The 15,255-nt window shown below is 46.3% G+C and overlaps 1 protein-coding gene across 5 annotated transcripts in view; it reads right to left on the bottom strand.

Annotated features, from left to right (window-relative positions):
- Positions 1–214: 214 nt before the first annotated feature.
- LOC148055669 (uncharacterized) overlaps positions 215–15,255 on the bottom strand; it is a 34,001-nt gene continuing 18,960 nt past the window's right edge. For 3 of the 5 annotated variants that reach the window (XR_015704984.1, XR_015704985.1, XR_015704986.1), the window contains exons 3-4: positions 7,782–7,940; positions 4,747–4,880 (exon numbers count right to left, since the gene is read on the bottom strand). Coding sequence is in view for 1 of the 5 variants with exons in the window: in XM_087758594.1 (XP_087614720.1) it covers positions 501–658; positions 7,782–7,940 (317 nt within the window). In the remaining 4 variants the exon portion in view is untranslated. Of the gene's footprint in view, positions 659–4,746; positions 4,881–7,781; positions 7,941–10,622; positions 10,666–15,255 lie in introns of those variants that run through there. The other 2 variants (XR_015704987.1, XM_087758594.1) reach the window with 2 other exon arrangements.

The following is a 15,255-nucleotide window of genomic DNA, read 5'->3' as shown; positions in this document are numbered from 1 at the left end:
CTTGCCTACTCTGCGACCACAGGGACTGCAAGCAAGGAAACACATTCAGATTCAAATCACGGCATATAAAAGTCTCACTAATTTAGACCCAAGAGACTTCAGAAGAGGGCAGATTTTGGCTCTCTGTGAGAAAGCAGTGTCTGCATATAAAGTCACTGGAAAATGTCCAATAAGGCTACATATACTGCATCCCTCAAAATAAACTTCTGTGACTGGGGAGTAGTTGCTATTATTCATGAATTGGATGTCTTATAGCAGAATAAGAAGGTTTGGTAAAACCAGCATGAATAAGTACTATTAGCATTGTTTTTAAGAGACCTTCGATCCAGCCTTTGCACAGATGAGTGAGCAAAACCAGGCAGGGCAGGGCAGGTCTGCACAGGGGCTCTGGCTATTTTCTTCTGTCCCCAAGGAAATCAGCATTTCTCCGTCGGTGGAAGGGATGACAGCCTGTGCATTCCCCACAACTCAGACTTCCCACGGGCTTTCAGACCAGCTCTTCACCCACCACCATGGCAGCAATGCTGTGGAGCAGTGTCTCCTGCGAGCGAGACGATCCAAGAGTGACGGGGCTTGAAGAGTGAGGAAGGACTAGTGCAAAAGGATGTATCACGGCATTTCCAGAGCTTGTCACGGAGGATCAGGGCAGCCGGGTAGCCTTGGAGACAGAAATCGAAGGTGTGTTACGGGGATTTACATGCTGTTTTTGGAAGCCCTGTTTCAATTTAAGATGATTAGCAATATCTGTGAAAGCCCTCAGGAAACTGACTCCTTTACATTTTTATAAAGGCATCAGACAAGGCAGAGCCCCTTTCTTTTAGCAGGAATTCCCTAGTCAGTGGCTGGAGAAATGTGTTGCTTTTCTCCTTGTTGAGACTAGGCAGCTGCTGTGTTCACTAGATTATAACCCAGGCTTCATGGGAAGATTTGATTTAAGGCAAGCCTGGCTGATGACTCTCTGCATGTAAAACTTCCAAACAAGGAGGAGGGAGCAGCTGCAATTACAGTTTTCAATTGGGAAGTGAGAAAATAGAGATAATTTCCGTTTCTACAGCAATGTGAATAATTATCAAAAAGAAAATGGTTGACTGGCAGCTAGAAGCCTTGCTCCTACTACCTAGAGCAATGGGCCAGTAACAGCAGCACAGATGAAATGCCTGGAGGGATCCACTTCTAAATGTTAAATCTCCTTTCCCCATTCTCATGTTTGTTTGTTTTTCATGCTCACTTACTTGGAATTTACGTTTTTTCCCCCAGAAAACACTGTGTTTTACAAAGTTTGCACATGGATCTCTCTTCTGTGATTCCATGTTGCCTCTGCTTCCACCTCAACAGCCGATCGAACAAGACTGCAAGCCATTCAGGCACTAAGCCTCTATTAAACCCTGCATCCGTTTCTAGATTAAAAGCAACAGTGTTCATTCTCAAGAACATTTGAAAACCAGCCATATTTAGCAGGTGATGGGCACTCCCCACGAAGTGGCTTTCATGCAGAGCTAGTCTTCTGGTGCTGTCTCAGACAGGGACTCGTAGCAAATTTCATATATCCGCAGACTGACAAATCCATGGCAATAGCCTTCTCATGTGTTAATAAAATGCCAAGCCAATTCTGGAATCACCTTCTGGCATATGAATCTGGACTTATTTATCTGAATGTTGCCAACGCTTCTGCTGCCACCTAAAAGAAGGTGGTGCCCCATGTGACGAACACCAGCTCAGCTGAGCTACCTGAACACTGCAGAACGAGAAGTCCAGTAGTGCTCAGCAGGTCTCACTGAAAATCCACTGAAACCCACTTAGCTACCAACACTGAAAATCCACAGGATCTGAATTAGAATGATCAAGCAGTCAACTTTAAAACATCAGTACAATCTGCTAATGAGCCCACGGGCTCTCAGAAATAATGAGCATTAAAGAAAAAACACCCTTCAGAAAGGAAGGTCTCACTGATATCTTACATAGCAGGTAATGCCTTCTGCATTTCTTGTTGAGCTTTTGTAGCCAGTCTTCTCCGACTGCTCCCGTCAGCACATGTTGGAGCACATCTCATGCCTATTCAAATGAACAAAAGAGGATGCCTCGTCTTTCACTTTCTCCTTCCTCCATACTGCAGGGAATTACTGCTCTTCTCTTCTCCATTCTGCTTCTCATGTGGAGAGAGTCATCTTTAATTTTTTATTGCAGTAAAAATAATACAAAGCTTCATGAATGAAGCTGGCAAAATACAGAATAGGGCTTTACTCTTCATGCACAAAGATAAAATGGTAACATAATATTTAATCAGGGAGTGAAAGAAAGAGAAGTGAGTTCATTAACTTTTCCCTTGAGTGAAAACTCCTGTTTTCATTCTTCTTTTATTTTTATTCAAATAATTTGCAAGAGAACACCATCCGTATGCAAATGCGTATGTGTTCTCAGAATACAGCTTTCTTTTATATAGACGATCATGAACTCACTCCAATAAAGGGAAAGAGTCAGGATTTTTCCATAGAAATAATTGGCCAGGCAGCCAGCAGTAAAAGCTCTATTAACCTCCAATTATCTCTTCCACATTCCTGAGAGCTTGTATACTTCAGTGGACAGTGTTTTACAGCACTGGACATCACAGATCCAAATTGCTTTTACCCAGGTTAATTTCCCGCCCGCAGAAGAGGAAGAAGCAGCTTTTGCATTTAATTCTCCATGAAGCAAGATTCATGGTCTTGAGACCTTTGGCGGCTCCGTACTGGCTCTGTGAAGACCTGCGTCTTCACTTCTGGATGCCAACAGGAGCTTTGGATTTTGCGCTTAGAGGAGGGGCTGAAGGACAGACACAGAAGGACAAGGGAAGGGCAAACAGGCTTTGATGTTGAATGATGGGCAAACATAATTCAAAAGATGACGTTTGAATTGTGCCCTCATGGACCAGAGACCTGGAAATGGGAATGCGATTCATTTTACAACCAGGGGCCAACAGCAGGGGAAAGGCTCCGGGTGACAGCTTCCAGCCACGGTTTGGGGGAACTCTGAGCCTTGGCACGATGGCTCACCTCTACTCCCCTGACCTGTTTAACAACCACCCGTTACCAGCTTCCTGACTCAGATCAGGCATCAGCTCTGACTCTCGTTAGGCATCCTCACCATGGGAAGACATGCTCTTGTCGAGCAGGCATTCCAGTTAAAAGAAGGCACGCGAGAAAGAACAGCGAAGGTTAGCAATAGGAGTGCCTGTTCAGAGGCACTGATCTGGACTGTCCCACTGGGCTCCACCCCGACAGCTTCCCCGCTGGACCCTGATGGCAGCGCACTCCAGCCCTAAAGCACAGAGCACAATGACAGCACCGAAACAACTCCAGAGTTAATACGTCCTGAAGGTATGCTACTTTGAGAGGAGCCTGTGTTGTGTCTCTTCCAAATGATCCCTCTTATGGGTGTTGCCTCCAGATACACCCACTTGGAAAGCAGTTTGGTTGAGCGAAAGTTTTTAAAGAGATGCAAACCCGATCATTAAAATAACCTAAGCAATTCCCACACCCCTTCTGTGACATAAAAAAAACGTACTTGTCTCCCATCACCTGGACCTGTTATTTCTGGATTCTTCCTGCTGTTGTTTCCTTTTAGATAACTGCATTATCAGAAGCCACTAATTTATGAGGAGCAGATGAAAAACAGGAGAGCCAGTCCCTTCCTTGAAGACATTACTTCTGTCAGATTAGTATGTGAAAAACAACCAGGAACTTCTCAATGAATCTTTCTGGAATATTTCCTAAGCAGCTGCTGATTCTTTCTGAGTAATAACAGAAAAGAAATCTGAGAGGAGAAACTGCAGCTGCTGCCACAACAGAGAGAGCTTATTATGAGACATTGCGCTCTTTTGTTTTTTTCACTTCATTTGTTTGGGTTTTGTTGGGGTTTTTATTTTTGCCAGAGTGATGAATTACTATGGAAAATCCACACCAGGAAATTGATATATACCCCCACTGACAGGCAGGTTCCCGTACAACTGCAGATGATGTCAGCTATTTTGGTTAGTAACAATTTTGTCCCCTGTGGCATTTCCATTCCCTTGCTACTCAAGGGAATTTACTCAAATTTTGCGCTGGAGGCACCAAACTGGGATTCGAGTGATTTGCCACCAGTGCCTGCCTCTTTCCAGTGCACGCTGGCTCAAGTTATCTCCATTTACAGTGCCACAGTGCACCATAACCATAGGTATCTTCTTATCTGCCTCCATGGTTAATGTGTTTCAATACTATACCTTTCCGAGAAAGGATCATATGTGCATTGGATTTTTAGGCCCTATTATAACACAATAACTGAAAACAGGGAACAATGTCTGCAGTAAAATGTGATTCCCAAGGCTGCACTTAAGGCAACCTTTCAGTCCTTAATTACCCAACACGGAATCAGAGAGGAAAGAAAGAAAACCCAGGAAAAAACGGAGCTCCAGGCATCTGCTCCCACAGTCCCTGAGGAGGAAACCCGAGCTGCCAGCCCGGAGTCCACCACCGCGCCCCGCTCCTCCTGCTCGGAAAGCGCGGGGGTCTTATGCTCGTCTTATACCCCGGGCCAGTAGGAACCAAGAGATTATGAAATGCGATATTCTCAGGGCAGACCTAGCCCAGCACTACCGAGAAAGGAAATTCAGAAAAGCTCAGCTTTTTGAAAAGAATTACCAAAGCTTTTTGAGTTCCACAAAATGCTACTTTACATTTGCATTACAAAGCCACATGACACTGAGGCCAAGAACCAAAACGAGGAGGAATACCTCATATTGTAATATAGATGGACTTCAGGTGGCTTCGGGCATGCTACATGAAAGTGAGGAAACTTCTAGTCACCAGCAAATTTTGCTGAAGCACCTCTGACATCCTCCAACCTCCTCCTTCACTGTCAAGCACCTAAATAAAATAAATGATACCGTTGAGCAAGTAGGTTATTTACCCCCTTAGATAGTCCATGCTTTTCTCCACCACGGTTCACTTGCTGTGCAAGCTCAGTTAGGCATTTGTCAAGTCCTTTCCAAATCTGGAAATACTGATGTGTCACAGAAATATTTCTTTGTTCAGGGGTTACTGAGTGGATTAATTGCAGTAGCTCCTCAAAGAACAACTTAATCTGCATTAGCAACTCACCTGCTTCTCAGTGCAGCTACCATGCATGTGTTGGGAAGGATGGATGGGAAATTAGGAGGTTGAAATCATTTTTACTCTTCATGTCGCTCGACATGTCTTAAGCAACTTGCCTAAATGGCTGGCAAGTATTTGCCACAGCGTAGTTAAATGCATTATGAAAGCAAGTCAACAGAGAACCTCAGGCTGGTTTGGGGATTTTTTTTTTTTTAAACTTTCTCAGGCAATCAGCTAGACCATATCCTCCTAAGCAGCTTAGTCCCTAAATTATTTGTCGATTTAAAAAAATGTAGTTTTAACCAGCAACGTGACTTTGCAAACAGTCCATTGTATGTCTTGGAATCAAAACTGCTCTGTGACACAGACATGTTTCATTATTGAGTCAACAAGTTTCAATTCCATATGGCTTCAGTTACAGGAAAACTAACCGGAGCCTTTCTTTTCTTGCACAAAAGCATCGTCAGCTAAACTCCAATAACAGAAGCTTTATTTCAGGCATGTGCAAGGGCTGGAAAGCGTCTAATTGAATCTGATTTGATAGCTTTGCCAGTTTTAAAAATTAGTGTGGATTGCCATTTCTTCAGATGAAGGGAGGAAAAAAATAAAAGAGGCCAGATTCTGAGCTAGTGCCTGGGTTGATGACCTGGTCCCATTTTACAACTAGGAAAATAGTAGTCCTAGAAGGGTGACTCCCTAGGGATGTGACAGGATGGTGTGTGGGTAAGCGGTGAGAGTTATGGACCGGCAAGCAACTCCTCTACAGATCAGAAGTGAATGGGAACACCGCAGCACAGGGGTTTTGATAAATCCGTGCTCCTGATTTTGGCAGCCATGGGCTCTCAGTTCTGCTGGCTCTGACACCAATGATCTTCTCGTGGAGGCAAAGCCATCCCTAGAGTCCTGTATGGGATCACAGCAATTCAGTCTTCCTCCTGCAGCTTGTGGTCCTCAGCCAATGCCCACTCAAGTCAACAGGAATCTTTTTGTTGACTTCAAAGCATACTGACTAGGCCCCAATTTGTCATTAGATCCTTTGAGTGTAATTAAAGCCATATTGTGTACAAATGGAGGGTGAACACTGTTCCTAGGATGATGCATTTCTCTACCATTGCTTGGTTAGTAGGACTGATGATGATAATAATACCGGTAACAGGAACATCCATTTTGCCTGTGCTGTGAGCCTGCCAGTAGCTTCCAGGTATTGGGTAATTTAAGGAATCATGGCCTTGCCTCAGTCCCAGCTTTACAAAGATTCACAAGGAGAGAAGTCTAAACCTTCGCTGCCTTTGGCATCCCTTCCCTTAATTGCACGGTCCCCTTCTTTTCACTAGATTGTCTCACTGTTGCTTGAGCCCTGGCTGTAAAGTAGGACATTTCAAAAAGCTTGGTGCTAGGAGCCACTCTCTTGCTGAAATGTGACATTATTTGTCAGGGAGGCAGCGCGGTCCTGAGGAAGGGAACTGGGACCCAGATCTCTGAGAGTCAAACAAAATCTTTCTGTGGAGGGAAACGAGGTCTGAGGAGCTCCCTGCCTACAAGCCCAGTGTCTGCAAAGTTTCACCCCAGCTCTTTCCCTGATGACTCTTACTGTTTTTGACAAGTTACCAGGCAATCGCAGATCAAAATCAGAAGCGTAGCCCCAACTCCAGCTGGCAGTGCCTTAACTGAGACTGGCAGCAGCTGGTTTTTCAAACCAGTGAAAAGGTACAAGAACCTCACCAACGTATTGCTGGGAGGGATGGGGCCATGCCTGTGGCTCTGGCAGCCATGAAGCATCGCAGCTGTACGGCATGCACAGCCAAGTGTGGAGACACACATGGGCGAGTCCTGCTTTCAGGTCCTCCTCCAGTACAGAGGAAGCACCGTGGCAGCTCCTGCCTTCTAACCAAGAGGCACTGTCGTTGTTCCGCTTCTCTCCATCAGCCTGCAGGATGGGGTGACAGCAGATCTATGCATCCTTCCTCCTGCTGTCTCATGGCAGAGGCTGCAAGATGCTATTCCCGCCCTTGGGGACTGAGCAGCGTGCCCATTCCCATGAAGGACTGCTAACGCGTCCTGTGCTGCATCTTTTTTAGCTAGAACTGCCTGGGTACAGTAAAACGTGATAGGCTGTTCCAGTTGCTCAAAGTTGTATCTGTGTTTAATCAGGCCAGGTGCCCAGCTGTCTGCTAAAGGAAATCCTTCTGGAAACCACCGAGATGGGCTTTTCTTTATGAAATCTCATTACTGTGATAGGTGGTAGCAGTGTCTATTATGCAGGTTGGCATTATATTCAGTTTCTTCTAACGCTTCCTGACTTTAACTGGCTGGGCTGACATCTTCTGTGAGAGGTCTTGCCTCGGGCTGATGGATTCCTCAGCCTTTTGTACTACATGCTATTCAAATCCGGTTACTCTAGCCCTATTAATTTCCTCTTATGTCCTTCTGTAACACCATTATAATGCTGAAGTGCTTACAGCAACTCCTGCATTTATTATCACCAGCTCACCACCTGATGGGAAGAGGCAGTCATTTCTGATACCCTCTTTGAGCTGCCTAGGGTCTGCCTACCCAGGGACCAGCACGTTAGCATAGCATTCAAGGTTCAGTTCTCCATCACTGCAGAGATCAGCACCCCTAGGATTTCAAGACGGGCACTGGGAAACAAGAGCACACAGAGGCAGTGAATACCTGTGAACGCCTGGTTGAAGTGATGTCCGTGATATCCCACAGGCACATGGCAGCGGAGGCAGAGAAAGTCCAGCTCTCTGAGACAGCACTCCGATGTCTTGCCAATGAGACAGTCTCTTCCTTCAGCCTCCACCTCAATGACTACACGCCTTCCAGTTTCTGCAACAGAAGGAGTATAGGTCAACTGCAACAACCTTCTCCTTCCTCATGTGTTGCTGTTCAGTCCCTCCTCAGCTGCAGTCTGTGCACTAAGAGAGGCAGGGCTCCAGGGGCTACAATAGCAGGCGAGTTAAATGCTCATAGAGCCCAAAATAAGATTGCACAAGGCAACAATTATTCTGGCTGTCCTTCATTGCCTTCCTGTTTGTGGAGGGCTTGCTTTTGCAATCCTTAGCATTGTTCTTTTAGCATCGTTGTGCCGGGGTGCGTGCGTGAAAGATGTCTAACAGAAGCTGGCCATCTTTTGTAAATAATTCTCAGTGGTAGCTTGGGGCCATATATGCCAGGGTAAAGCCTAGGAGACAGGCAGTGGCATCCTTGGGAGGCCTGTCCCTCCTTGGGAAGCCAGGGTGATGGAAATCTCAGCTCTGCTTCCTGTGAAACTCCAGCTGAGATCAGGCTGCCAGACCCCAGGCCCCCAGGAGAGGTGCTCATATTTTAGAGCTGCCTGGAGAGTGCCTCGGATGTGTGCCATGGCTCTCCTCAGGGTCCTGGCCGTGCGGATGAGCACCCACTCAGAGCAACCACAGATGTCACCTGGAGCCAGCGTGTCCTCCTGCACAGAAATCAAGTGCAAGGAGGTGAGGACCATTAATCTCTTCTTACTGAAAAGCTGAGACATGGCCAGGATGGGCAATTAAATTCAGGTGCCAAAAAGACCTTAGGCTGAGATAATACAGATGTGGCTTTTGGTATCAGAGATCACATGCCCAAGAGTACTACTATTTATCCATCCTGGCATCAGGTAGCACTGGTTTTAGTATTTAAAACAATGTTTCAAGCCTAAATTCTTGCTGCAGCCATGAAATAACATAAATGGAGGCTCCCGGCTGACATGCAATCTCTTCCTCCTCCTTCCACTTGTGTCATGACTGGTCCTACTTTATCAAGCCTAGCACCTTCACCTTCCACTCAGAAATGCCAGTCGGGATTTTTTACACTTATAAAAAGGCATGAAAGCGGATCTCACAGTCTATCAGAGCATGTGGTGCTCTTTATCCTATGAGCCCATCTTCACTGCTGCACTGAGCAAAATGGGCAATTCTCCTTCTGCAAGCCAGCTATTCAGATTTCAAACAGGTTGTTTTTTTTTTTTTTTCCTGAGCTGCAGTTATTACAAGCTCTGCCTTTTACAGGCGTGTTGTTGTGCTCGATCAGAAATAGTGATGCATGGCCACTGAAGGTTGAGCCCTGTGTTTTGCTAACGCTTTGGAAGACGATGCCATCTGCAACATGATTCGGATCAGTGGTTTAGTGAAATTTGGTTGGCAGGGAGTTGTTCACCAGATTAATGTTTCAGAAGTTTTCGTGCTTCCAAAACGATGCTTCGTCTTCCCTCTCCCTCTGCTATTTTCTTTCACATCTCGGTAGGTAGGCCCTGTCAGATGTCACGGGTGCCTCGTTAGCATGTCTGTATGAGGCAGGAAATACAGTCTTTGCCAGCAGAAAAACATGATGCACAGCTTAGAAGGGTGCACAGGGATCCTGCTCCTGATGCTTTGAGCAGGGCATTGAGGTGCCACCAACGGGCACACAGCGAGCATCCTCCCCTCAGGCACCCCATCCCCACGGCATCCCAACACAGAGGGGATCCTCAGAGCATATGCAGAACACAGTGTGGAAAGAAAATTTCGTTCTTTCTTGAGAACCAAATTTTGTCCATCTGAAGACCACCATGGCGAATTGTCATGTGCCTCTGGGATGTGCCCCATTTGCATAAGTGAGAAGAAATTGAAAACACCTTTGATCTCAATACCATGTCAGTACTGTAGCTCCCTACATGCATCGGCCTCTTCTGGTTTACAAGCAGCTAAAGTAAGCTCGACACTCATGTGCAGAGATGGACTTTGCAGACCTTCCTTCAGGGCAGGACATCCCACCACTTTAGGTGCTGCTCAAACACCTACAAAGCCAGTAAAGAGCTCACAGCCCTATGAAACACCTCACAAACGTATACCAGACACTTTAGACATGGGAAATAAAATTCTGCAGTACTGTTGCGTGCACCTCTCCCCAGCTGTTTTCTGAGATACGTTTTTCCATAAAATAGCTCTTGCGGTGGCAATTTTCCTCAGCACGCAAAGGTGTCTGCTTACAAAGTGCCAGCAGTGTCAGACACCCTTCAGAGCTGCTACAGCATCTTAAGGACATGGGGGTTGTTTTGAATTACATCAGACCTTCTCTGGGTAAAACCACCTCCATATAGCATTATTTGTAATTGAGAAAAAGAGGTTAGAATAAATTAATTCTCATCACCATTGCAGATCTTCATAAGCTGCCCACTGCCACGGTAATTGAGCGCAACAATTAAGCAATAAAGACAGTTGTTTCTGAAGTACTTTGAACATCATAAAAATAGTTTTAATGGTTAAAAACCAAAGTGCTGGGAGCCATTACTGTGACAGCTCTGCAGACGAGAGCTGCGTCCCAGCAGCGAGATGCAGTAAATTCACTCGCAGCAACAGTGGATCACTTTCGAAAAAATAGTTAGGTAAACCAGAACATTTTCATACCTGTACATTTCTGGTTTGCTGTTGATTGGACAGTGTGTCTGATCATTTCGTGCGGCAGAGTGACAAATAACTTAAAAAATTATTTCCTTGAAACAGTTTGGAAATATACCTGTTCTTGCCATATATTTCATCTGGGAGGCAATTTTCCCCTGCCCTTCTCCACATCAGCCTGGAGTTTCTGTTAGAAAGATGCGGTAATACAGAGAGACATCAGCATCATTCACTGAGTGAAAATACTGAAACAGCAAACAGTTTCTAAAAATAAAAATATAGTGAATATGTCTTTAGGTCTCTAAGGCATTATACGGTGACTAATCAGAGCAGTTTTCCTACGAAAAAGGGACAGAAGCAATAGAGATGGAATCAAATTTAATAGTACAAAATGCGAGGTCGTGCCCTGAGGGAGTAATAACGAGAATTTCTGCTACCAGCTGGGAGCTCATCAGTTGGAAGTGACAGAGGAGGAGAAAGACCTGAGCGCACTAGCCGATCAAATGACTGTAAGCTGGCAATAGCATGCAGATGTGAGAAAGACAAATGTGAACCTAAGACATGTCAGATGAGGGATTTCTAATAGAACTAGCAAGATTTTAATGCCATTGCAGAAGTACAGAATATTGTATGACCATATAAAAGATGAATTAATTTAAAATTGCCTTTTCTGCGCCTTTCTCCCTTAGGATGACCAGGGGAGGAGAGAGCTTTCTTCTACAAGAAGAGACTAAATGAGCTTGGTTTCTTGAGTCTAGCAAAATGCAGGCTGGGAAGAGATATATTTGTTGCTTACAAATACCCCGGAGGGAAGTACCAGGAAGAGAGAAGAGCTATTTGAGTGAAAGGGCAGCGCTGGCACAAGAACAAGTGCCTATAAATTTGCCAGGAATACATTTCAGCTGGAAATTAGAAGTCCAAGAAGTGCATTTCTGGGATTGCCTTCCAGGAGGTTTTATCGGGACAAAAATCCCAACTTGTTTCAATGCAGAGGTGAGGCAGTTCTTTACAGATACCATAGCTACCCCAAACAGCAGGGGATTGGGCAATATGATACAGAAGGTCTCTTTCAGTCCTATTTTCCACCCTCCTCACATGTCTATCTCATTCAACAACCTAAGATTTTGCACTGATGGTATTCAGCTACCTTTGAGCTGTCAAAGCTATCTGTTTTTCCTTGTTTTGCTGACTAGAAGAACTCACAGCCGAGGTCTGGTACTGTCCCCTGGCTACTTTCTGGCCCATTTGTTGTGGAAATTGGTGACGACAATCCCAAGCCTGTTTCTAATGGACGCATGCCACGTGAGTCAGACTATCCACCACGTCTATGGGGGAATGGACCAAAGGCTCCAAGCTGCCTGCTGCACTGAGATCAGCTCTGCTCCTGCCCAGGGTGGAGGGAGATCATTTATTATCCAACCATTACTGCTGTTGCACGTAGAGACCTCACTCCTGCAGTGTGAGGTGCTACACGAGCACATCGTAAATGACTCTCTGTGTTGAAGAGCTAGAGATGAAGCTTGGGACAAAGGCATGGGGAAGGGTGGAAAACTGCAATTTGCAAGTGCCAGGTAGATGATGAGCAGCAGCTCAGAGCAGCTTGCTTGGCAATTCCCCAGCACTCTGTGCAGTGCTCACTCTTGTAAAGTCATCTGAAATCCCAAAGAAACCCAGGCCAGAAGCAAAAATTAGGGTGAACAGGTATGGCAGAGGATCAGGTGGTAGGGGCTGGGTGAGGTTAGGCACATGGCATTGGAGTCCTCATTTGAGACATTGGTATAATTGAAAGCTGAGAACCTCAGCCTCAGCCCCATGGAGATTACCTAGATAGCTCTGAAGATCAGTATGCTCTGGCCACCCCAGAGGTGCAAGGAAGTTTGTCCTTCCTCTGCCTATAACAGGAGACTCTAGGAATCAACAGATGATCTCAGAAAGTATCTAGATGCAAAGCATTAGATAAGGAAACCTTTTAAGTATGTTTCTTTGCTTTCAGACCTTAATATATCAGCACTGACCTTTGTTTTCTTTAACCTTCTCCCTGGCATATCATGGCCATCAGGTTGCAATACCGTTAGGGTGGTTGTTCTTTTCATGTAGCACTGTAACTTTATGCAGCAATTTGTCACTGCAGATAAAACATCTTTGCTGTCCCAGGCGGCATGCAAGCTGAAACAGGCATGGCATGCAAATTCAACTGAAAGTTAAGAGTTCAAGCAGGCGGAGGAGTGTGGAGGAGAGGAAGGAAGGGGGGAGTGCTTCAGGAGGATGATTTTGCAGAGGACTGCCAAGGAAGAGGAATAGTGGATGCACAGGCCAGAGCAGGGAGTGCTGTCCAGGCACAAGAAACGCAGCACAGAAGGGCAAAAGTGGGAGCAAGGGATGCAAGGAGCCATATGGAGAAAGCCTAGAGAAATGCAAGGGAAGGAGGTTGGAGGAGGAAGTTAGAGAGAGCTAACAACACTGTGTATGCACTGCAGGGCTCTGAAAGGAGGAGAAGGTGCCCAAGGGCACTGTAGATAAACACAGAATGGCTGCTGCATTCCACCCCAGAGCCTCCCCTTCATTGCTAGGCAAATGATCATATGTACACACAGATCTACAAAGCATTTGGAGACGCTTCAAGGTGAAAAGCACCTATAAAATGACTTATTATTGTTGACATTAAGAAGCTGTGGAAGTCTTCACTCGGAAATGCACCTGGGTTTTCTCTCTTCCCAGCACAGATGTTATTCAACTGCAGATCTGCACAGGAGTTTCTTAAGCGCATATCTTTGTATTTAATTTGGCCAGTTGGTTTGGGTTCACAGCAGCAGAGTCCTTCCTGTGTGTTTGGACAGTACACACATAAAGCCCTTACTCTTAGCACATGTATACGTTTAGTTCAGTTTCATACTCCAAGCACTAAGCAAACCCTCAACAAATGCTGTCTTCAAAAACTGGCCGTGCACCCACACCAGTCAAACTTTCCATGGAGTCAGAACCTCAGAAATGCCTCACCAAGAAGGAAACATTGGCCTGGCCTGAACTCGTTTAAAGAGAGGAGGGAAGAAAGAAAACACATTCATCAAGTTTTGTCTAGTCTCATGATAGTGGCCTGAAACTCAGCCTTCTACTTTTGTTAGATTTCATACCCTTGCTGACCAGCTACATCTTACTCCAAAGCCCTACATGGAAGCAAACGACATGGAAGTACGACTAATACAGTAATATTATATTATATTATTACAGTAATATTAATTATATTCTTACTGCATCCTTACGGGTACAAATGCATCCTCCTGAAGTGAGCTCCCTGTCCTCAGTGCCCCTGAGGAACTCGGGTCTCCAGGGGACCTGGTTTATGAAACGAACAGGGATGGGGCAGCCCTTCTTCTCAGCAGGGCCTCAGGTAGTGCAAAGCAGCTCCTTCCCTCCCTCTCCTCCCATGAGAAGGGAATTCATCAGAGAAGTTGTGCTGCCCTGCAGCAGGGCGGGTGATGAAGAGAGAGGCAGGCAGAGCGCGCTGAGCAAGGCATTTTCAGGACATGGGTGCAGGAGCAGGGAGGGAGCCACAGGGCAGCAGTGCAAGCAGGTAGCTGGCTGTGCATGGCTCCTTGCACACAAAGAACCTTGAAAATCTCTGTAACTGAGTACCCAGGGATAGCCCAATGAGCACAGTGGCAGCTTGTGCTGCTCCGTCCCTCTACTGCTCTTGTGACTCCAGGCTGGCTGGGAGATAATTAAAGTTACCTTTAGGCTGGGGATAGGAGGAGACGACTGCATCAATGCCTTGTTGTTGGTGCTATCCACTGGGGAGCCCACTGTGCCCTTGGAGAAGCCTCAGCTCTCCAGGGAAGGCAGTTTTTTTCTGTAAAGGGGCTGTGTCGGGGCACAGAGCAGGGCTTCGTTTTCAGGCAGGCTATACTTGAATGATGCAGCGCAGAGCAGATGTCCAAGAGACAGCCAAGAGGTGGGACCGAGGCAAGGCGCAGAGAATGAGTCACCCACTGCTGAAGCCAAGCAAGGGCTGAACATTGAACCAAATTGTATAAGGCAAGAACAGGGCCAGAGCAGAGTGGGAAAGAGGTCATCCTAGCAGGGAAACGACCAGAGAGACAGAAGGAGGGTGAACAATATCAGAAAACTGCAGGAGAGCAGGACACAAGAATGACCACACTTCACCACTGGTGGGCAACCAGCTTGGCACGCTGTCTGCAGCAGTGGCCAGGAGCAGACGTTTAAGGAAAAAGTGCAGAAAGGCCAGGAGAGGCATAGAGTGTGACTTTCCCCAGAGGACCCTCCAGGCCTCTGGCAGTCCACAGTGTAGCAACTCCTCCAGCCAGGGGCTGCGCCTGCAACTTTAATAGCCTTCAGGGACCTTTTCTCCTCTGAACCTAATTGCTTTGCAAACCCCTCTGTGCTTTTGGCCTCCATCCTAACTGGCAGCAGTGAGCTCCACAGCCTGAGGGCGCACGGGGGGAAAGCACCGGGGAGGGAGGGATGGAGGAAAGCTGCTGAGAAGTGAGGGAGGATGGAGGGGATCCTTCTGGGAAAGGATCCATTGCATCAGCCAGTCCAACCGTTTGCACAGCACTCCTAAAATGGCAAATCGAGGTCACATCACTGTGGTGCACTCCCAAGCTCTCATGCCAGCCCCATGGAGGGTGCAAGACATCAGCAGTGCATTCGAGTGGACTGCCCCAAGCGTAACATTGTCAAAAAGGAAACTATTTCTGAGGAAGAAAATGCCAAAACCAATGACTTTCAGCACC

Source organism: Nipponia nippon, unplaced genomic scaffold (genome assembly GCF_047370975.1).
Source record: "Nipponia nippon isolate SJK-2023a ecotype South Korea unplaced genomic scaffold, ASM4737097v1 scaffold_2, whole genome shotgun sequence".
Classification (NCBI taxonomy): domain Eukaryota; kingdom Metazoa; phylum Chordata; class Aves; order Pelecaniformes; family Threskiornithidae; genus Nipponia; species Nipponia nippon.
Note: the sequence above shows the minus strand (reverse complement) of the source record. Positions and strands in the feature narration are given on the sequence as shown.